The sequence below is a fragment of the Carassius carassius genome, chromosome 36, assembly GCF_963082965.1.
Source record: "Carassius carassius chromosome 36, fCarCar2.1, whole genome shotgun sequence".
In the NCBI taxonomy this organism is placed as follows: Eukaryota; Metazoa; Chordata; class Actinopteri; order Cypriniformes; family Cyprinidae; genus Carassius; species Carassius carassius.
Window position 1 is genome coordinate 29,002,176 of NC_081790.1, and position 24,328 is coordinate 29,026,503.

Sequence of the window (24,328 nt, forward strand, 5' to 3'; positions counted from 1 at the left end):
TGTCCTACCCCCAGGTTCCCGCAGGTCCCCGTGAGCGTTCCCCCCCGGAGGGAGGGGGGGGGGGAGTAGAGCGCAGTCTCAGGAGTACCCCCCGGCCTGCGAGGGGTGATGGGGGTATGTGACGAGTGGGGCGGGGCCGAGAGACGTGGGAGCGAGGCCGGTGGAGTGATTTGAGATGAACTACACCTGTTCGACCCACCGGTCTCGAGGCCCACGAAGGAGATGGAAGGATATAAAACTGGAGCGATGACAGTGAAGGACGAGAGAGGACCAGGCCTGTGCTTTTAGTTGTGTTTTGGTTTTATTTTGTGCGCATCAGTTGTCCGTGAGGGGCTGGTGCGCTGTTTTGTGTTTATTTTGTAATTAAAGTTTCATTTTTGATTGTCCGCCGGTTCCCGCCTACTTCTTGCCGAAGACTATGGAGATCTATATTTTTACATTTACATTTTATTTTCAAACACTGAACCACTAAACTAATTTTGACAAAAAACTGCAGGTCGCCTAAAGCTTCTCGTTGATAAAAACCTTTCCAAACTATTCTAAATATGGGAAGTAACTGGCACATGCTGCATTCATGTTAACATGCCCCAAACTGAGAACAGTTTTACTAAGAACCGAACTGCTCATGTCACAACTCTCTGAAACTCTGCACTTGTGTTTATTTGATCAAAATTGCAGCTGTTGCACAGTCATAATGCAATTTGGGTTTTATTTCGATTACTACATTTTTTTTTCACCCTAAATATGAATAAACATAATAGTGGTTGCCTTAGATCAGCTTCATATTTAACAGCTCTAACAGGCAGGGCTAAGAGTTCTTGTTTAACTGTCCTTAAACGGTTCAAATGTTGAGACGATTCTGACATTAGGTTGTTTACAAGTCTGATTTTTTTCTCCTCCGTCTGTAGTACAGGGGGAAGGGAGGATTTTGTTCGTAGGAGAAAGGGCCGGTCTTCAGCATTCACCTGCTTGTTTGACAAATACAGCAATACTTTACGTTCTCTAAGAACATAATGTTGATTTCCCACACATCTCAAATCCAGGGTTGTGTATTGATCAGTATGACTCAACCCAGTGTTTTATAGAGTGTGTGCCGCAGGCTATTAGTAATGTTTCAAGTACTTATTACAATGTATTCTCTCAGAGAAACACTAGTTCAGGATAATAATGTTTACAATGACTCTCTGAAACCTGGATCACAAAAGTGACAGCAATGCACACAGAAAGCTGAACAATGTAAATTTGTGTCTTTATTATTTAAAGCTGACTGATGCATACTAACTGGAAATCCAGTAACAAAACACAGAAGCAGTATTACAACTAAAATAAGCTCATGATGTGGACGTCATACCAGCTTCTGTTCCTGGGGCTCAACGAGCCACGAACAAATCAAGGTCATGGGTTTGATTCCAAGGAACACAGATGCTGGCAAAATTATAAAATTAAGCATAACTGGAATGTACTGTAATTCACTGTGGATAAAAATGACAGTCAGATGCATTCATGCTGGTGTGATTTTCAGGGGGATTTTCCAGCCTTACTTCTGCTCAGACTGCATGCATTTCCCATTTCTGACAGTAGATGCTGATGTCAGTTTTCCAACCGACATACTAAAGCATGCATTTCAGATTCTTCCAAGTGGAATGATATTATTTGATCATTTTAGGTCTAATGTAGTAATAAAGTGCAGGTCAACAGATGCTAGCCATGACTGTCCTCAGCATGAGATGAGATTATCTATAGTTAGAGAAATGTTGTCATTCCCATCATTCTTTCATGACACCAAAAAAGATTTACATGTTATCCTTTCTTATAGGTTTTATTTTCAGCGTTCACTACGAATAGTGAGAGCAGCTGAGAAGATTGCTGGTGTCTCTCTCCACTCCCCCCTCCCACTAACAAACTGTGACCTGCACCAGACACTTTGTGCAGCACTGGTCTGCTAACTACCTCATTCAAATACCTCTTCAGTCAGTTTACATAAAGATCTTTAAATCAGTTTGTTTACTTCACTGGTTTGCACTCTATCTGCCATGTGCTGCTTTATTTAACTATTTTAAATGTTTGAAACGGTTTCAAATATGTTCAAAAAGCTTAATGCTTCATGGGGCCTGTAATTTATATCAATATAGTCAATAAGTAAAAAAAAAAAAGTATTTCAGTTAATTCAGTTATTTTCTGTATTTTTACTTTTCATTTAACGGTATTTCTAAATATGGACATTAAAATTTCAGTGATGGCATTCTTATTCAAATTGATTTTTGTGTGTGCGTTTATTTTTTCATGAATCACACCTTGCATAACATCCAAAGAGTTTCTGCAATCAAGCACTGTTCATCAAAAAGAAATCCTAAATTGCACCATAGTGTTTTAAACACTATTATTCTTATTTTCACTATTATTATTTTTAAATAAATAAATGGCATTTAAAAATAATGAAATAAATAAAAAATACATTTATAAATAAATACATACACTTAAATATAATTTGAACGCCAAGCTGATTTCCCTCTAAATGTTCTTAATATCATCTCTAAACTATTCTTTTAGTTATATATATAAGATTATAAATAAGATATTATAATATAAGATTTTAGTTAGACACTCTATTAAATTAATGATGTAAACAAATGATGTCTATTTTGTGTCAAAAAAGTGGTTTATATTTACATTTAATGTGGTAATAATCTGCTCCAGTTAAAAGTGTTAAAACACAATTACTGGTAATCACATGAGCTGAAACAAGCTGTTAATCAACCATCAATATCTGCCTGGAAATACAGTGCATCACTTCATCTCAGAAGATAATTCTCTTTACATTTCTGTTTAATGCTCATATCAATGAACTGGTTTCTACAAAGCATAAGAACGTACAGTACATAACGATAACTAAAAAGCAGGTCTAGAAAACCTTCTAAAGTTTCAAACAACTTTTATTATTCTGATTTGCAAAATAATTTAATAAAATACACAAAACTTTGGATTTGTTGGGCTGGAAAAAAACAAAGCAATTTAAGATCCCAGACCGGTGAAGAATAACCTCAGAGTGCTGCAGAGTGGGCTCACGGGTGTTTTAAGGGTGTTAAAACTTTAAGGGTGTGGTGAACAGGACAAAAGGCCCTGAGAAACACGGAGGAGTCTCAGCAGATCAACACAGTCCTCAGAATAAGTTTGTACAGCAGTTAGTAAACACTCGCCCACTCTCAAAACTGACCAAAAAAAAACCCGCACTTAAACAAATATGCTTGTTTGTTTGTGTGTGTGTGTGTGTGTGTGTGTGTGTGTGTGTGTGTGTGTGTGTGTGTGTGTGTGTGTAAGCTACTAATGGACTTCACTGTCTTTGTTACATTGATGCAGATGTGAAAACACCTGGATTGACTCCATGATACTACAGTATAGATGACTTCTAACCCGCTGCTGTCTGCAGACTTTATCTGACGCTTCAGTTGTATCATAGCTGAATAGAAATACTTATGAAGTAGCAGCTATTTTGGTGTTTCGTGCTGGTGTGTAACTCGATCCTCCTGATCGCATCTCCAGCCTTTGTTCACACAAACCAACCGAACAATCTCAAAGATACTTCACTAAACACTTTCATTAGGAGGAAGAACGTTAGGAAAAGATCAGTAAAGATCTTTACAGACGTCCACTTACATAGTGTTTGTTGGGGTTTCTTCTCTTTTGCACGTCTTGAACAGTTACTTCTTGTACGGTCCGCCGTGGCATGTTGCAACAATCTCAGACTTTTAGATACAGTGTAGCGTTCAGTCCCACGGCACAAAATCTGATCAGGTTTTCCGCGTCGACTTCTGCTCATTCGCGTTTATAGTCCACGTCGGATTTCCTGCAGTCTGGACCGAGATAACTCCCAGCCTATCCCAGCTCACCGACTTTAACTTAATTAAAACCCAACGCAGTCGCACATACTACTATGGGAACGCGTGACTCATGAATATTAAATACGTACTGCAACGTTCGCCGAGAAACCGTATATGATTGGCTCAAAGGTAGACATTGGTAAGTGGGCGTTTGCAAGCTGCCGAATAGATTATTCCAGATATGGTGAATGATTATCTTATGAATATTAATTAGGCTACGTGACTAGACGATTACTGGGAACGCCAGAAGACTATATTAATATTCACTAGTTAACCCTTAGCCATAGTACGATTCGTCATTTCGTTCATCCAAGACCAACCCAGTGGGAAAACTTAAAGGGGAAACGCAGTCACGAGCTTTGACACAAATGCAGTTTTCACTGTTTGAATAGAGCTCACGGAAAAAATCTGCAAATTTTTTCGGCTTTGTTTATTTATATATTTGTTCATTTTGTAAACATCCAACACAGGTTGCTATAATTTATATATATATATATTATTTATTCACAGTCAAATGCATACATATTTTTGGTGCTGACTATAAAGGTAGACCCTATAAATATTTATATCTACAACAAATTAACAAGCAATGCAATAAAAAACAATATTTTATAGTTATTTCCCAATTGCTCTGTAAATTCATGCTGCCATCTTGTGGTACTGTATTTTCATGAAATAAATAATTCATGAAAGTATTACACATGGTATATATTATTTTATTGCTTGTAAAAACAGTCAGTTTGTAATGTTATATAAATGATGTTTTAATGCCATGCACTATAAGTCCTAATGAAAGCATTAAGAATTGGTTTAACTGATTGAATGCACCGATTTAAACCCTGATTATATGCATAAACACGTCTCATATGAAGGGCGAGGGATCAGAGCCATCACACATCTGAAGCTCCAGGTGTGAGGTGATGCCAGAGAAATGCTCCTGTAGGGGTAACAGGTAACCCATGGCCTCTCCCTGAACTACAGAGCCAAAGTAAACATATGGACGGATGTTGAAGATCTTCACACAGTGCACTGAGGAAAGATAAATAAATAACTATTGGTCAAAGACAAAGAAATATTTATGTCATGTTTAATACTAGTTTAAAATGCATGTGTCAAGTCATTAAATATGTAATGCAATGAAATATGTTCCTTGATGCATAGTTATTTTATTGACAAGGACAGTATCATATACCTTTGTTAAAGAGTTTGACACCATCATACTGAACGGAGTCTCCCACTGCTCTCCCAACAGGACCACCCAGGTTCCCCGAAAAAGGAGCATTGACGATGCCATAATCACCGCACACAATGTCGATTCCCTTGTGAATCCTGTCATCACTGAGGACACAAGATAAATAATGCGGCTCAAAAAGCAAAAGTGAAGCAAGAGAAAGTTACTGTTCTGGAAAATGCTTGAACAAACAGAGAAATGTTTTGATAGCTTCACAGGAGCACAGTGTTTACACTTTTCATGGAAATTAAATTATGAATGGTTACTTATAGTTTTCCCTGCACTTTGACTTTATACATAATTGTTGCAAAACAAAAATCTCTTTTGAGCAATTAGATCTACAGTAAGAGACTGTGTTAAGAGATTGTGAATATAGCTACCACTTAAGTGTCCTGTTAACAATAAATGGGATAGTTCACCCAAAAATCACAAATCATCATTTATGCATGATCTTCTTTATTCTTTGGAACACAAAAGATACTTTGAAAAATATTGGTAACCAAAAGTTTGCAAATATGATTAAAAGGTCAATATGCGACAAATCTACAGAATGTCACATTTTATTATTAGGTCTACATGTTTTACCAATTGAAAGGACAGCACTATTAGAGTTCATCCCACTATTTGATGTTAGCATAAGTATAGGAACAGTTGAATTTAAGGCAGATGTAAAATATTAAAAGCTAATATTTAGTTGCAGATCCAACTGTTGTTGGTGAAATAAATGTTCAATCGGATTTAAATCTGGAGATTGATTTGGGCAGTCTAAGAATTCACATTTCTTTGCCCTGATAAAGTCCTTGACTGAACTCTCATGCCATGACACCAACTCCACCAAGCTGTGTAGCTTCTGTAATTCTGTGTCAAATTCTCCTGCGGACTGTAGATTGACAGAGCATCACCCCAGCTTTCTGGAGGTTGTTGGTGATTTTACAGACAGGTCGTCATTGGTTGCTGATGTCGCCAGTAGTTTCCAAACTCTTGATTTCTCCATGCCCTTTGTTTTTCTTATATTTCTAATTGACTTCCTCTTTTCTTTTAGCATCCAAATTGCTTTCTTTTTTTCAGAGTCAGCTTCCTCGTCTTCATCCTGGTTTGTATGTGTCATCATAGAATGCAAGACTGAGAATGCAGAAGCACATTCCCTGCTTTTAAGATCTGAAGAAAAATTGCAACAGGAAACAGCTGAACACTTAGAAAAACCTGTGAGGCAACTGTTTCAATACTTATGCTCACATCAGGTAGGGAGATGAAACTCCAAAAGTGCTGATCTCCTTAGCTGGTAAAACATATGTGTTGAATCACCAAATAATAAAATGTGACATTTTGTAGTTTTGTCTCATAATCATCTTTTAATCATATTTACAGGCTCCAAAAACAACAGAACAATTTTGTATTTACTGTTCCAATACTTATGGAGGGCACTGTATGAATAACCCCCATAGCATACATGATCACCCCATAGCAGATCTATACATGTAAAGCTAGTGAAGGTGGAGGAAGCACTGCCAAGTATTTATTATTTAGTCATTTAGCAGGCGCTTTTATCCAAAGTGACTTACAAAGCAAGATAATGTAAGCAATCAAAATCAACAAAAGAACAATGATATGCAAATGTTATAACAAGTCTCATTAAGCTTTATGCAGTACATGTAGCTAAGTTTTATTATTATTATTATAATTATATAATAAATGAAAAGTAAACAGATAAAAAAAAGAATAGAGCAAGCTAGTGTCACGGACACGCCAGGCTCTGTCACCTATCAGCATTCACAATCACCGGAATTCTAATCATGCACACCTCACTGTCATTCATCAATGACCCACACAGCACTATAAAGACACATAGCCACATTGTCTGGTCTCCCAAGTGGAAAAGAACTCAAACCTATGCGATATTACTTACCTGTTGATCCATGACTCCTTAATCTCCTGTGGTTCCCTCGTGTGTTCCTGTGTGTGTGTCCTCCGTATACTTACTAGCATCCAGTTCTGTTACACCAGCTCCTGGAAACATCCCGATTCTCACTGTCTCAATCCGCCCTGGTCTTCCAGAAAATAATTGTCAGTATCCTCAAGTCTGTTAAAGATTCTAAGTCTGCAATACTCAATAGTCCTTTGGTCATCTCCAGCCATAATAATAAACCTGTCTGTTTGATTCTAACCACCTGTGTATTGAGTCTGACTTCCCATTACAGAAGGCCAGACCAACCAACATGAATCAAATACACTCTGATCCATTCCAGGACCTGGCACCTGGCATCAGATCCTGCACCCAGTTTTTATTCTTCATCCTTGATCTACCAAGCCAGTCCCATGGTCAATCTGGTGCCCTACTCTTGATCAGCAGAAGAATGCAATGACTTTCTCATGCAGTATTTGCTTGTATTAGAGATGCAACCACATCGCTTCCCCATAGAAAGAGCTAAAATTGCATATGTTCTAACCCTGTTAAACTGGTCGAGCCTTACAATGGGTGGAGTCATTCATAGTCCTCAACACTATGGGAGTAAAGCCTTTCCTTAAACTTTCCATCCGTGTTGCCAATCGGATTCAGGGCTGTATGGAGGAACATTTGTGCCAGAAACCTGCCAACTCTAGCCAGAATTTCTTGTCTAATGAACGTTGACACTGGCTGACCCAGGGATTATGCTTATATTGTGGCAAAGATGGACATGTATTAAGGGCATGACCCATGGTGAGTGTGGTTTCTACCCCTTCACTCAATATTAAACCTCTAACCTGTACTACTCAGATTGCAACCTCTCTTCCTTGTGTTTCAGTCTATGTCCGACACAAGCCTCCCAATTATCACCTCACATACCATGGGACTGCCATCGACCTTCTTCCTGATGAAACAGTGCCCAAAAGGTAAAATCTACTCCCTTTCCATCCCTGAACAGAAGGCCATGGAGGAGTACATTTTCTGAGGCTCTACAATAAGGATACATCTGATCATCCATGCATGGGCGTCAGTTTGGTTTGAAATGTGGTGGGGACAGAGACGCATTCAGAAGTGCATTTTCAGAAGTGCTGGGTACAATGATGCATTTTTTTTTCTCTTTCGCGCAGGTCATGTTTTGAAAGACGTCCTGTATCTTATTAATGTAAATAAATAAAAATGTATACAAAAATGTGATGATGTCCGACTCGTTTTATGAAGAAGAAAGCCGTACAAAGCATTAGACATATGATATATGACCCACTAATCTGCTTCATATCATCATATAAGTAGCATGTTGACAATATGACATGGCCATGACGTGGTTTAATGTACCTAAACAATGATTACCAAATTTCTCTTTCATGTTGCTTTGTTATAACCACTGAAAACGGGGAAAAAATCTAACCCAAAATCGGGCCTCGCTCTACATTATCCCGCTTATTACATGGCTACCCACCAAATAAATCAATAATTTGACACAAAATATTGATTTAAAAAAGAGTTTATTGATTTAAACACGATTGTATTGCTTCCGCTAAAGAAAATAGTTCCGTCTCTACGATTAGAATCCTGCCGCGTCCATAGCAACGCTCTGTTTTTCATGGCAACGGTGTTATTATCAAGAAATAACAGACTTCATTCTACAGTGGAATTCAACCAAGCCATGTAATAATTTGATTTAATTCCCAGTACAATTTACCATATCTACACACAACACAACTTAAGCACTACAAATTTTATCAAGATTGAAAAAGCAAAAATACGTGTAGCACAGATGAACACTATTGACTATCACACCATGATCTGACTGCTCTCAATTCACAACAACATGCATCCATCCAATCTACATCAGGCATTTTGACTAAAACTTGATCCATTCCTCATCATCATCATCATCATCATCACAACTATTCCAGAATTCAGCAATAGATTCAAGCAATAATTAAACAAGATACTGACTACTCAACAATCCCCCAATACTTGCTGTATGAACGCAAACCGTAACTAGCTAATTAAGTTGGTGGCTAAGGAAGTCTAACGTAACATTAATTGCAAGAGAAGAATTAAAACAGCCGATCCCTTGTGTGCAAATGCACAAGACCTAGCCATAATACCAGCAAATCTTAATAAACATAAGTTATCGCGTCTTACCTTTGTGTCAATGGTCTGCAGACCCATGCTGTGTGTACAACAACATCCATTTGTTCAATAGGTTATCACTTTGATATGTTATAGTCCATGGCACTAGGATGCAACCTTGTGATATTGTATGAAGGCTAAATGACTTGCTCGTCTATGATACATTCGCCAGAAATTCTGGCCAATCCCAGCAAAGACTAGGTAGCCTCGTTCCCGCTCGTTCACTGTCCATTCCAAACTGTCAACCAGGCGCGTCGTTTTTTTTATAGCCCCGGATCTCAAAAAAATTTAATTTATTGATAATTATTATTTTTTTTTTAATAATTTGTATTTATTTTAAAAAATGACCGGGTCTTTTAATCTATCCTTCGGAATCAATCATGTATTAAAGACGATTAAAATGTGTTCAAGCAGATCAAAGTTACTATGGTTACAGCTTAGAGTGCGCGCCTGAGGAGAAAGAGCTTTGGGCTTTACTATCATTGTTGTTTGTGGCTTCTGGTGGTAGCTATGGACATTAGACACTTTTTAAAAAGTAAAATAAGGAGGCAAGAAGAGTTATCTACTGGCGCTGTTCCCTCATCATTAAGCTCAGGTCGGTGAAGGCTCTTTAGCAAACCCTGGTCTAACGTACATAGCCCTGTACTTACTGTGGTATTAATGCAGAACAACATGTACTGTATATATAAAGTACGTGGGACCTTACTATTTCGCCTATAACTAATCCATTTTGTGTGCCATAATCCGTTTCTCGTGAAGAATGTAGATGAAGTAGCCTATACATCTGATTTGGCGATTGAAACACAATGTGTAAATTAACGTTATTCCCCTCAGATGGATAGCTAGCTAGAATACCAGGGGCCGTATTACAGAAAGAGTCTAAGATAGGATTTTCCCCAATTGGTATTACCGAAGCAGATACTAAATAACTTTAGGAATCATATCTTGCTTCATTCTTTTTATTTCAGGTTAGGAAATCCTAACATCGCAAGCATCAACTTTTCTGTCTGATAGGCTACCTATAGCAACCGATGTCACTTTTCTCATCTCGCGAGACGCGAGCTAAACGGCTTTTAATCGCTGTTTTGCTGCCGTTTTTTTAATGAAACATACAGTGAAAATGGAGAATTAACAAAAACTCATTCATTGTTTCATTCATATCATTGAACTTTAAGTCAGGTGACTATGGTGCGTTCACACCGGACGCGAATAGCGCGTCAGGCGCGAGTGATTTTTATGTTTATGACACCTATACAGAGTGCCTGTGTTTACTGTCTGTTGAATGGCCTCTTTACTGGACCTGCACTGTCTATAGTTCCTTTTCCAGACTTATACAAGCAGACTGTTGGAGTGATTTATGTGTGTGTGTGTGTGTGTGTGTAGATAGATAAATAGATATAGATAAATATAGAAAGATAAATATCTATATACACAGTATATATATAGTTTTATATTCATTTTTTTAATATTCATGTATTATTTATTTGTGTTTCAGTGAATAGCTGTTACAGTTCTACAAATAAAGCATTCTATCTTTTTACCTATCATTTAAAATGCTACAAAAAATGCACCTGAATGCTGTAAAAGAAGTGTTTAATGCTCAACGCTTCCAAGTTACCAAACTGGGGGTGGGGGGGTCTGGGCTAAGCCCCCAATGTATCAAGACCCTAGCAACGCCCCTGCTGTCAACTCATTTGAAAAACATTCTTTAAAACAAAGAAGCGCGATAGTAATATAGAGATAATAATGTTACAGTTGTTGCAGTTTTAATGAACAGAAAAGCGTGTAGCCAGCGCAGCAGCAGAACGGCTAAATTGAACTCGAGGTTTTCAAAAAAAAAGAAAAAAAGTGGTGGGTACAAAATGACTCACGACGAAATCTGGGGGGGACGCGTCCCCCCCGTCCCCCCCGAAATCGACGCCTATGCATCCATGTCCCTTGCTGCTTCCAGTTTTGGACGGAAGGTTAAGGCCTTGTATTGATTACCGGTCACGTAATAAGATCACTGTCAAGTACAAATATCCCCTTCCTTTCGTCCCATCTGCTCTGGATTAGCTTCAGGAAGCCAAGATCTTCACCAAGTTGGACCTCCGGAGCGCTTATAACCTCACCAAGATGGCGGCGCAGGAAACTGCAGCGGCTTTGCTCTTCCCTATGTTGTTGTGTTTGTTTGTTTTGTTTACGTCCGTGGCTACAAACACCCGGACATTTAATCGACAGGAACTTTTAAAGATTGGGACACTGTATGGTGAATTAGTTCTAAGCAAAACTTACAACTTTGAATATTTACCACCGGAGATTGCGCGACCAGCAGGGAGCAAGGTGATTATTACCCCAGGAGATAGACGCAGGAGGCGGCGCAGAGATCGACGACAGAAGCGAGGCCGCAGAGCCGGGATTAGAGTCCGGCTAAGGAGGGCACCACACAGGCCCGCGCTGCCCAGCCTTTTTGTGTCCAACGCAAGATCGCTATGCAACAAAATGGATGAGCTGGCGATGATCATCGAGCCAAATAGTTACGCTAAAGACTGCTCGCTGGTAGTAATCACAGAGACGTGGCTGCACTCTGGGATTCCGGATGAAGCTATTATACTAGCGGGTCATACAGCGCACTGGGCCGACAGAACCGGCAACTCCAGAAAGAGCAAAGGAGGGGGGCTCTGCATCTACTCTAACAACAGCTGGAGCACAGATGCTACAGTGACTGAAAGACACTGCTCACCAGATGTGGAGTTTGTCACACTGAGATGCCGGCCCTTCTATTTGCCGCGTGAGTTCACTGTTGTTTTTATCATGGCTGTTTATATTCCACCTAGCGCTAATGGTAATGTAGCTATGGACATCTTGCAAACTAGTATGAATAGACTGCAATCCACCCACCCAGATGGAATCTTTATTGTGGCAGGGGATTTAAATCATGCTAACCTGTCTACTGTACTTCCCAAATTTCATCAGTATGTAACATGTCCAACCAGAGGTGATAATACTCTGGATCATGTTTATAGTAATATCAGAGGGGCATACAAGGTCTCAGCTCACCCCCATTTAGGGCAGTCTGATCATCTGACCCTTTTTCTCACACCAGCATATAGACCTGTGTTTAAGAGATCCGTGCACACTGTGAAACTAACAAAACTGTGGCCTGCTAGTGCTATTCCACAATTGCAAGACTGTTTTGAGCGCACGGACTGAGCACTTTTCTCACAGCAGAGTCTTGAAGATTACACCTGCACTGTTTTGCACTACATTAAGACCTGCATTGATAATGTCACTGTTGAAAGACAGATCAAATGTTATCAAAATAATAAACCATGGATGAACAGGGAGGTCAAGTTGCTGCTGAAAAAACGACGGGATCCCTGGGAGAGTGTTGAGGGATTGCGCAGATCAGCTGGCTGGGGTATTCACTTCCATCTTTAACCTCTCTCTGTCTACCTGTTCCATTCCCAAGTGCCTTAAATCTGCTATCATTGTGCCGATCCCGAAAAAATCAGCAGTGAATAGTTTCAATGACTATAGACCAGTGGCCCTCACTTCCACTGTTATGAAGTGCTTTGAAAGACTGTTGCTAAAACACATAAAAGCTTCCCTCCCCTCCACACTGGACCAGCACCAGTTTGCCTATAAAGGAAACAGGTCAACCGCTGACGCCATCAACACAGCCCTGCACTGTGTGCTGACCCACCTTGAACATCCTGGCACCTATGCAAGACTGTTGTTTGTGGATTTTAGTTCTGCGTTTAATTGCATCATTCCTGGTAGACTGGTGTCCAAGCTACATGGACTGGGCATCAGCTCAAACATCTGCAGATGGATTCATGACTTCCTTACAGATCGTCCCCAGTCAGTTCGTCTGGGCTCGCAACTTTCATCTGTTCTCACACTCAGCACCGGAGCACCCCAGGGTTGTGTGTTGAGCCCCTTACTCTACATTTTATACACTCACGACTGCACCCCAGTTCATGAAAGTAATACTATTATCAAGTTTGCAGATGACACCACTGTAGTTGGACTTATTCACAATAATGATGAGTCCGCCTACAGGGATGAAATCCAAAAACTCTCCGCCTGGTGCTCCACCAACAACCTGTCTCTCAACGCCTCTAAGACCAAAGAGGTGGTGGTAGACTTCCGCAGGAAAAAGATTGACCTTGCCCCATCTACATTAATGGAGAAATTGTGGAGAGGGTTAAGGACTTCAAATTCCTTGGGACATACATTTCACAGGACATCACCTGGGCAACCAACACTACAGCCCTTGTGAAGAAGGCTCAGCAGCGGCTGTACTTTCTCAGGTCACTCAACAAAATTAACCTCTCCCAGAAATTGCTTTTATCCTTTTACAACTGTTCTGTCCAAAGTATAATCTCACACGATATTCTGGTGTGGTTTAGTAGCTGTACCGCTGCTGACAAAAAAGCGCTGGACAGAGTAAGGAAATCAGCACAAAATATAATTCACACACAACTCCCCTCACTCATGGACATATATTACACCAGATGCATGCAGCGGGCAAAAAATATAATTCAGGACTGTTCCCATCCAGGTCACGGCCTCTTCATTTTGTTGCCATCTGGAAGGCGCTACAGATCTTTCCGGGGTCGCACCTCAAGACTTTTGAATAGTTTTTATCCAAATGCTATAAAATACCTGAACTCATGAGCATTTAGAGCATTTTAATGACATATTTTAGCTATTTTATTATGTTGTTTGTTCTTTCTTATAATGTATTTATGTATTAATGTACAGTAGTTTTGTTATATTATGTGTTACCACCATGGGAAGTGCAATTTAAATTTCGTTGTTATATGCAATGACAATAAAAGGCTACAGAATCTGGATACGTGAGGGGGACAAGTGGAAGATCGCATCAGTGCCCCCTCATTATTCCAGGGCTACATGAATAAGGTGTTCCAGGACCACCTCCAAAGCTTTGTGCTGGTTTACATCAATATCCTAGCATACTCTCAGAACTAGGCTGAACGTCACCAGCATGTCTCGGAGGTCCTCCAATGGCTCCGTTAACATCAATTATATCTCAAGGCTAAGAAATGCTCCTTCCATCAATCTTCCATCCAGTTCCTAGGTTATGACATCAGTGCTCACAGCATCAAGATGGACGAGAGGAAGGTGGAAGCAATCAAAACCGGGCCCCTTCCAGCCACCATTAAAGAATTCCTAGGTTTTTCCAACTTCTATCTTTGACTCATCCTGAACTACATTTCTATCACTGCTCCATTAACAAATCTCCTGAAAGGAAAGCCCAAGTATCTGTCCTGGAATTCCAAAGCCACCATAGCCATGAAACAACTCCAGGAGGCTTTAATGATGGCTCCACTCCTGGTGCATCCCAAAAAGACCATGCATCATTGCAGTTGACGCCGCCACATCCAGAGTAGGAGCTGTCTTGTCACAGCAGCAGGGGAATCCACCTAGAGTCCATTCACCTGCCACCTTCTCCCAGAAACTAACCTTGGCAGAGCAATACAAAGACATCGGAATAGAGAATTACTTGCCATAAAGCTCGCCCTGGAGGAACGGAGGCACTGGCTTGAAGGAGCTTGTCATCCGTTTGTGGTCTATACGTATCACCAGAATCTTGAATATCTCTGTGAGGCAAAGAAACTAAACCCCAGACAAGCCAGATGGGCTGTGTTTTTTTTTTCACCCGGTTTAATTTTACCATCTCCTATTGTCCTGGGATGAAAAATACCAAAGCAGATGCCCTTTTTAAGACTTCATGCTCCAGACGAACAACCCGAGAAATTAACATCCCCACTGAGCTCATTGTAAGCCCGATCCAATGGACCCTAGACGATGACAATCTCAGCATCCAGTGTCTCCGATCCTGCTCTACTGAGATGTCCCCCAAGTCACATCTATGTTCCCCACAGTCAACATACACCACTTAGTGTACACCTTCCTGGGCACTGGTCATCCTGGAACCAATCAAACCCTCTCACTGCTGAAAGATTGCTTCTAGTGTCCTGGAATGGCAAATGACATCCAAAGGTATGTGAGAGAATGCCGGGATTGTGCAATGTCTAAAACACCTCGATTTCGTCATGGACCTCCCTGTATCTGATGATAACTCTTGCATCCTGGTTACTGTTGACATATTTTCAAAGGCCTGCCGTCTAATTCCTCTGAGACTTTCAACATCAATGGCAACTGCAGAGGTACTGTTTAATCATGTCTTCCGTAATTTTGGCATTCCAGAAGAGATTGTATCTTATAGAGGTCCACAGTTTAGCTCATGTGTATGGAGTTTTATTTTCACTCGTAGGTGTGACCATCAACCTTTCTTTAAGATATAACCCACAGAGTAATAGACAAACAGAACGAAAGTTCCAGGAGATAGGCAGATACCTTCTGCCATGGTCATCAGAACTCCTGGAACTGGTTCCTTGCCTGGGCCAAGTACTAACAGAACTCCCTCTGGCAACCCTCCACAAATCTCACTCGGCTATCAGCCAGCTCCGTTCCCTTGGTTTGGGGAACCCTCAGAGGTTCCCTCCATCACCCATTGGTTCCAGGAGAGTGAGAGTCTGGGATTCAACATCTACAGCAGGCAGTAAGACACCATGTCCGGAGAGTCCTTGCTCCCACCTTCCAGCCAGGACAAGAGGTATGGCTCTCCACCATAGACTGTATGAAAACATGGACGTACTGTCCGTGATGTCACCATAGGTTTCCGAAGAGCATTTTTGAAGCCAAAAATAGGCAGAAAGACAGCAGTGACAGCAGCATCAATCCACCTGTCATTCAAGTGCCTTCACCTTAATTATGCAGAACTTTAAGCTGATTAGTTCTAAAAAAACTCACCCCCTCACAATTGTCATGAAGGGCAAAATTATTTTTTTTTTAACCAGGCTGTAAACGTGTGTTTATTATTATTATTATTTTTCTCTCTGCTGTAAAGTTGGATATTTTAACATGGGGAGTCTATGGGATTGTCTCCCTTTTGCAGCTAGCTTCTAGCAGTCAGTCGAAGAATTGCAGTCTAAGTCACTTCCATGTGGGCTTCATGAGAGTGACCAGGAGGTTGCGGCTTGGTCTCTATGCGGGACATCCGGTTGTGCTTCCGCTGTAAGAAGCTGAGTCCCATCATTCGGCAAATCAGTCCCGTCATGAATGAACTCAAGCTTCCATCACAATACAATTTATCCCACATTCCATGTTTCTCTGCTTAAAACTCATCACCTACCTGTTTTCACAGAGCCTGGCACTACATAAGAACCCCCTCTACCGTTGGTGCTGAAAGACGGAACAACTTATTCTGTAAGGGAGATTCTAAGTTCCCAATGTCAGGGTGGCAGATTGGAGTACCTTGTAGACTGGGAAGAGTACAGCCCTGAGGAAAAATCAGGGGTTCCAGGGGACGATATCCTCGACCCCAATCTGTTGACATGATCCCATGCTGTCCATCCTTATGACCCAGCTCCATGCAGTAGGGGTCGCTCACCACAACGTTGGTATCTTCGGCCTTCAGGAGTGGGCTGTGGAGAGGGTGGTTATGTCACGGACACGTCAGGCTCTGTCACCTATCAGGGTTCACAATCACTCAAATTCTAATCACGCACACCTGACTGTCATTCATCAATCAACAACACAGCATTATAAAGACACACAGTTCACACAGCCGCATTGTCTGGTCTCCCAAGTGGAAAAGGACTCAAATCTATGCAATATTACTTACCTGTTGATCCATGACTCCTTGATTTCCTGTGGTTCCTGTGTGTGTGTCGTCCGTCTACTTACTAGCATCCAGCTCTGGTGCACCAGCTCCTGGAAACATCCCGATCCTCACAGTCTCCATCCAACTGGTCAATTTCTGGTAATCCAGAAAATAACTGTCAGTATCAAGTTCGTTAAAGATTCTAAGTCTGCAATACTCACCAGCCCTTTGGTCAACTCCATCCATATAAAACTGTCTGTTTGATTCTAACCACCTGTGTATCGAGTCTGACTTCATGTTACAGCTATTGTTTTTTTTATTGTATAATAGACAAGAGGAAAACCCATAGAATACAAAAAGATTAGAGGAGCTAGTGTAAAGGTCATTCCACCTGGAGGGAACATTTATTTTAAAAGTCCGTCAAAGAGATTTTTTGCCTCTTTGGTATGAACAAAGTGACGTGCACTTGCAGAACACAAGCTTCAAGAGGCACATGAATTTAGGTAAAGTGGCGAGGAGCCAGTGGTGGTTTTGTAAGAAAACATTAATACCTTGAGTTGTATGAAAGCAGCTTTTTGTAACCAGTGGAAATTAATAAACAGGTGTGACGTGCATTCTGTTTGTCTCATTAAAAATTAACCTTGCTGCCACATTCTGGATTAATTGTAAAGTTTTGATAGAACTGGTTGGAAGACCTGCCAAGAGAGCATTTCAATAGTCCAGCCTGGACAGAACCAGAGCTTGAACAAAGAAAGGGCCTCTTCTTGATGTTGAATAAAGCAAATCTGCAAGACCGGAAAGATTTAGCAATGTGGTCGTAGAAAGTGGAATTAATTAACTACATGTACTTACTTCATTGTTAGTGTTAAAGGCCCCGTTCTTCGTGATCCCATGTTTTAAACTTTAGTTAGTGTGTAATGTTGTTAGAGTATAAATAATATCTGTAAAAATCTAAAGCTCAAAGTTCAATGCCAAGTGAGATATTTTATTTAACAGAATTCGCCTACAAAAAATGACCCGTTTGGACTACATCCCTCTAGTTCCTGCAGTAATGACGTCACTAAAACAGTTTTTTGACTAACCTCCGCCCACAGGAATACACAAAAAGGGGGCGTGGCCTTGTTGCACTCTGACGGAGAAGAGGTAGAGTTGTGTTTGTCGCCATGTCATCAAAACGCTGTTATTTTCATCTCAGAGTTCAATCACGTTTGTTTGGGCTTCCCAGGGATGCTGTATTTGGAGATTAATGGTTACAATTTATGTTTAACTCGGTTCCCGAAAATTATAATCCACATGTAAAACTATGTGCCACACATTTTGCTGAGGACAGCGAGCTTCCACAATCTCAATCAGTTTAATGCCGGATTCGCTCAAAGATTATTCTTGAAAGATGGAGCAGTTCCCTCTTTGTCTGGAGAAGGCATTGTTTATGGACCACAACCAGTAAGTGTATTTTATTATTTAAGTTGGCGCGTTTAACAGTTTCTGTAACTTATTACACAAAGGGCAACGCTGTTTAGCTTTGTTAACTAGATGTTAGGGCTGTGCAAAAAACACAGGAACCACTGGCACAATCAGAACTTATGTATTTCTGAAGGAGGGACTTTATAGAACAAGGAAGTCATCAGCCCGTTTTTATAACAGTGAAAACAGCGGTATACAGATAGGTGAATTGTGTGAAAAATACAGTGTTTTTTTACACGCGAAACATGAACACATGTTATATTGCACACTGTAAACACAATCAAAGCTTCAAAAAAGCACGAAAAATGGGACCTTTAAGATTAGGGGTTTGGCTTAGGGTTACTTGCATGCAAATAAGCATAATTAATTGGTATAATAGTAAGTACATGTAACGTGTAATAAGGCCACCTTAAAATAAAGTGTTACCTAAATGTTTACAGGACCAAAACTCTATAATTATATATTTTGAAATAAGTGTTATGAGGGTGGAGGTAGAACCCAACGCAGACAGAATGCAGGACACACAAGGTTTATTGGTGACAGAAAACAGGGAAAACAAAACCCACAAGGGGGCAAAACAAGGGCTAGACAGACGAAAGAGGACTAAACTAGACTAACACTTGACAAACTAGACTATAACAGAAACAGGATCAAACTACTACTTAGACAAGACTTTCAACAGACTTACTCACAGACAGCTCTCACATTAACAATGAACCGGCACAGGACAGCAAACACAAGGGGAAATAAATAGGAGGACTAATAATGACATAACAGGTGGCACAGGTAAATCAATAATGACAAAACTAGGGTAACAAGGGGGGCGGGGCAAGGAAACGAGACAACACAAGCACATGGCCCAAAGACAAGGCCATGTGCTTGTACACAAAACACGGGCCTGTCATGATCCTGCATCAAGACTAGAGAAAAATCAGGACATGAAGGCAGAATCATGACAATAAGTAGAGATTGTTTTATAAAAGCAACAATGCACTTAAATTTGTGTTATGAATATCCTTGGCATGTACTAACAACCTTTAGTTGTGATTAATTTTTAAAATATCCCACAACTTCTCATACCTCATTACTTAAACGATTGCTATGTAATAAAATAAGTTCAAAGTCACCAGTTATCCCAAGATATGCTTTGTAATTCCTGGTATTTCAGTTTTTTTATTTATTCATTAATTTTTTTAGATGTAATGGATGATGTATCAGGAAAAAAGCTGTTTCTGAAATACCTCCTGGAATTAAAGCCACCACAGCCAAAGCTATCACAAGCTCTCACTCTGTTATGATGACTTCCAGCACACAGAGCACTCCACGCTGCAGCTGAAAAAGGCAACAGGAGTTAGTCTGTCTCATTTAGTTAATAGGAACCTATGAACATTGCATCTAGTCAGAAAGTGCTAAATCAGACCTGGCGTACAACACTGGCATGATTTCTCTCCCCGACATTTATCCTTCAGGTATCGGCCCTGACAGATGTAGATATTACTTTGACAGATACCTCCAAAGCTGGTGCAGCCCATGTCGTTTCTTGGCCTATCTCCTCTTGACCAGTTTATGATCTCTCTGCCTTTTGCAATCGCAGTAAGTCTCTTATCAGGCTGGGTGATTTTCATTTCCTCCTCCTGAACTTTTCTTTTTATAGTTTTCTTGTCATTTTCAAAGCAAATACCCACGAGAAACACTGCAAGAAGCATAAAGGATACATTCTTTAATAACAAAGGAAGTAATACTTTTATACACAGTCCAACCATTTTCAGGAGGTAAAATGTAATTGGACAAATACATATAATCATAAATGAAGTTTTTTATATTCTGTTGAGAATCCTTTGCAGGCAACAACTGCCTTAAGTCATCAAAATAGACTTTATTGCAGTTGACATCAGTTATTATGCATTTATGGGTCTTTCTGCATTTATTTTGTCTTCAGCAAGTAAAATGCATGCTTGTTTGGATTGAAATCAGGAGACTGACTTGGCCATCAAAAACTCCTGGGTTGCTTTAGCCATTGTCCATTTGTACTATAAAGCGCCGTCGATCAGTTTTGCTTTGCCTTTGACTGAACCTGGGCAGACAGTATATCCCTACACACTTCAGAATTAATCCGGCTGCTTCATCACTAAAAACCAGTAACCCAGTGCCACTAAAAGCCATACAGTCTCTCAATTGAGGTTGATGAGACCATCCTCTAGTCCAGAGATCTCTCAACAAGGAAACTCTATGCATTGAAGTGGAACCTGATGCCTCCAGTACGTTCTCGAATCCCTCCGTGGGACCTGGCCATGGTTCTGGAGGCTCTCTGCAAACCCCTCTTCAAGCCCCTCAAAAAGGTTTCAGATTGAGATCTGACAGACAAGACTGTTTTCCTCTTAGCCATCTCTTCCCTAAAGAGAGTCAGTGACTTAAGGGCCCTCTAGGTGACCCCTTCCTTACTTGGACTTTGCACCTGGTATGTCCAAAGCCTTCCTGTAACCCAGACTGGGGTGCGTGCCTAATGTGTCCTCCTTCGTCCCACGGCCCGTACTGCAGGCCTTCTACCCCTTCACCCTTTCAGCACCCCAGACCAGCAAAAGCTTAACTGTATGTGTCCAGTGCGAGTACTGGATGCATACGTTCCCAGAGCAGCCCAGTTGAGGAAGTCAGACCAGCTTCTAAGAGGGGTCTATCTGCTACTAAGCAGACCCTCAGCAGACCCCCCCCCCCCACCTTAGGGGTCAAGGTTCACTCTACTAGGGGCATGGCAGCCTCCAAGGCCTTTCTGTCGAGGGTCTCCATGCTCGACATCTGTAACGTCACGGGCTGGTCCACGTCAATCATTTTTATGAGGTTTTATGACCTCAATATCCATGCCACTCCTGGCTCCTTTGTTCTCTCACCTTAGCTGTACTCTTCCACACTAGGCAGGGGATTTGTAAGTCAGGCAGTGTGGGCATTCTCATTCACATAGCATTTTGACACAGCTTGGGTTCCTGAAGATGCTGCGTCTCATTGCCATACTTCCAGCATCCCTGCGAGCGCTTCCTTCTTTTAACAGTAGCTGCCGCTGTCTCCACCGTGCATGCTGGTCGCCGTAATGTCGTGCCACTCCATGGACTAATTACACACATGATTCAGAGTGTGGTCACGCTGAATGCATTCCCATAACATTTCAACGCAGTGTCTCGTTCCCTCGAGCACCCATGGTTGCATACGTAACCTAGGGACGTTTTTTTTTTTTAAATGGAGAGGATTTCTGATCATTCAACGCTGTAGCTCTCCGTGGATGTCCATGCCTTTTTAATGTTGCTGAGCACACAAGATTTTTTTGTTAACAACTGTTTATTGAATTTTCTTTTGTGAACAACAGCACAAAACAAAAAGCAACTGAGCAAATGTAGAACCCATCCCACCCCCTGGTAGACTAAAGAATGAGCACACAAGATTTAACATTAAAATAAATTATAAACTAGAAGAGTTCATAAAAATAGGGCCCAATGTACTCTGTGATTTTCTGTATTGATTTTTCACCTATGCTTTAGCTGAATCTTGATTGCACATTGCATTGTGTTGTGTTTCAGCATTTATGCACAATGTTAAGGCAGAAGTTACCAGTGCCTTTTAAATTTTAGTGAAAAGTGTGTGTGTGTTTAACGAAAATACTGATTTTAAGTTAATGATTTTAAGTTTAAAATAAAATACAATACAATGTAGGTTTTTTTACAGTAAGTGTAAAAAATACATTTATGTGAATATCAGTGCAAATATTGCAGTTTTGGAGGTTAATGTACAATGCTGTCCATCCTGCAGGAATGGTTTGAAAACCCCTGCTGTAGGAACCAGTTATTTCGCAAATGCTTAAGTGGGCGATCACTGCTGAACTCTTTTGCTGTAGTTTTTGTTTCCATAGTAACAGTGACTTCTCTGACTGCTGACACTGCTTTCAGGATTGTGAGTGTTGTATAAATTATTTTTGAAAAGCATATACTATCACTTTGACTATATTGACTAGTCAGCATTCAGGACTGAAACTGTCGGTTTTATAAAGTACAATAAATGCATGGTTATAAATCTTAAATCACATTTCTGTAAGATTCAATATAATCTGTAAACATAACTTAATATAAAAATATAGAGCTATAATTTGAGTCGAACTTTGATTGCCTTGTGGCAGATTAGTCGTTAATTTCTTTTCTCCGGGTGTGAAAAAAAATGATTTGGCAGTCTGTAAACTTGGCATTCAAAGCCACACTGTGTTCTGGCAGTTTTTTCAGACTGAAATGAGCTTTGCTTTGTATTAGCGCCTCTGAGAGAGCAATTTTTTCTAACATTTTAAAGGAAATCTGCATAATAGTCATGCCATCTCAGACTTTCTTTTCTGGTAAAAGAAAACAAGATGTTTTATAAGCCTTTTGTAGCCTTCTCCCCTTCCTAAACAACTCTGAAATCTCATTTGAATAGTGTGTCTTGTTTGTTTTGGACCTTTATGCTTTTATTGTATAGAAAAGTACAGCATAGACATTATTCAAATGACCTTCTTTTGTACCTCATTGAAGAAAAAAGTTATGAAGATTTGGAATAACATATGACTGACTAACCAATGACCAGCTTGCTTAGAATATATTTCTGCAATCCATCGTAAAAATGTTCTTTACAAGAGGTTTGTATTTGAAAAATGTTAATGACAAATTGCAATAATCTTTTGTCTAATGATCCATAACACACATCTATTCTTAGTCTTGTTCAACAGCATGTGTGTAATTATAAAAAGTCAGTAAGTGGAAAGACTCATTAATTACAGCATTATTGCTGCATTACTTCCTCAGTCAGACTTTAGATTCATTTGATACCAATAAAACATGTCCACTTACAAGAATAAATCGGTGCGAACACATATACATCACAGAGTGCTTTGCTATATATGCTGTTGGGTCATTATAGTCCTCTTTTTGGTCATTTAGGACTCTAAAGTTGGCTTCAGTTAAAATATGTTTCATCATTTATTTAAACACTTTGCACTACACTTCAAGACAAATATATGTAGAAAAATGGAAAAGGCACTGGTTACTTCTGGCTAAACATTGTGCATTAATTCTGAAACACAACACAATGCAATGTGCAATCAAGATTCAACTAAAGCATGTGGGAAAAATCAATACAGAAAATCACAGAGTACATTGGGCCCTATTTTCACGAAATACAATGTTACAATGAACATACAGTACAGGCATGTCAGATGAATTCTGTAAGCTTTTTAAAAAATCATGACAATCATGATATTTATTTTCATATCATCAGTCTGAAATGTGTTTTATTATTGAGTATATAGCATTATTTAGTATGCATGCATGCCAGTTTTCCACCCTCTGACCGTTTGAATAAAAAGTGCATTTTTTTGTAAGTCGTCAGTGTAAATTGCACTCTTCTGATAGGTGGAAATATTTGCATTGGAAGTATCAATCATAAAATTTCTATTCAATATATAAAAGGCATTTGAAAAGTAAAAAAAAAAAATTAAAATAAAACTAAATAAATAAATAAAATTTGAATTGTAAACTGTTAGTAAGCCAAACTCTGTAGTTTCTAAATTACAATTCAACTGCAGATGCCTCGAGAGTCTGTCTACTTACAACATGCCAGGAAAAGTAAAGTCAAGGACAACTTTAGCAGCATCTTTTGAGTTCAAACGTCGAAGAAAACAGGAATAGTTATAGTGAATATGACCATCAGCATTTCTATGGAATATTTACAAATGAACACAGAGTTTAGTCTTAAAGTAGTGCTTACCCTATAGTGTAGAACTCAGAGCAGAACAGAACGAGCCCTGTGTCAGCAGAGGCAAACATCGGCTTCTGTCACAAGACGAGTCTCTCCTTGCCAGTGTTGATATTGGCCTGGAAAGACATTTCCTTTTGCTTCATATGAGAGAACCACTTTTAGAAAAGAAACTGAAATATGAGGGAGACATTTTAACTTATATTTTAACATGTAATTTATTATATGATGTG

At 40.0% G+C, this 24,328-nt stretch overlaps 2 protein-coding genes across 5 annotated transcripts in view; both read right to left on the bottom strand.

The window, feature by feature from the left end:
- Positions 1-3,817, bottom strand: part of LOC132117547 (SH3 and PX domain-containing protein 2B-like) — a 35,997-nt gene extending 32,180 nt beyond the window's left edge. For all 3 annotated transcript variants that reach the window (XM_059526903.1, XM_059526902.1, XM_059526901.1), the window contains exon 1: positions 3,655-3,817. In XM_059526903.1, coding sequence (XP_059382886.1) covers positions 3,655-3,726 — 72 coding nt within the window. In that variant the 5' untranslated portion in view covers positions 3,727-3,817. The remainder of the gene's footprint in view (positions 1-3,654) is intronic.
- Positions 3,818-4,578: 761 nt separating this feature from the next.
- LOC132116820 (leukocyte cell-derived chemotaxin-2-like) lies at positions 4,579-24,011 on the bottom strand. Of its 2 annotated transcripts, none has more exons than XM_059525685.1 (5): positions 23,951-24,011; positions 19,756-20,028; positions 19,577-19,667; positions 5,071-5,216; positions 4,579-4,853 (listed from the first exon to the last, which is right to left on the bottom strand). In XM_059525685.1, the coding sequence occupies exons 1-5, from the start codon at positions 23,991-23,993 to the stop codon at positions 4,741-4,743; spliced, it is 666 nt and encodes a 221-aa protein (XP_059381668.1). In that variant the 5' UTR covers positions 23,994-24,011; the 3' UTR covers positions 4,579-4,740. The 2 variants fall into 2 exon arrangements, with proteins under 2 accessions (XP_059381668.1, XP_059381667.1); XM_059525684.1 differs by having other exon boundaries at positions 4,579-4,907.
- Between the last annotated feature and the right edge of the window lie 317 nt (positions 24,012-24,328).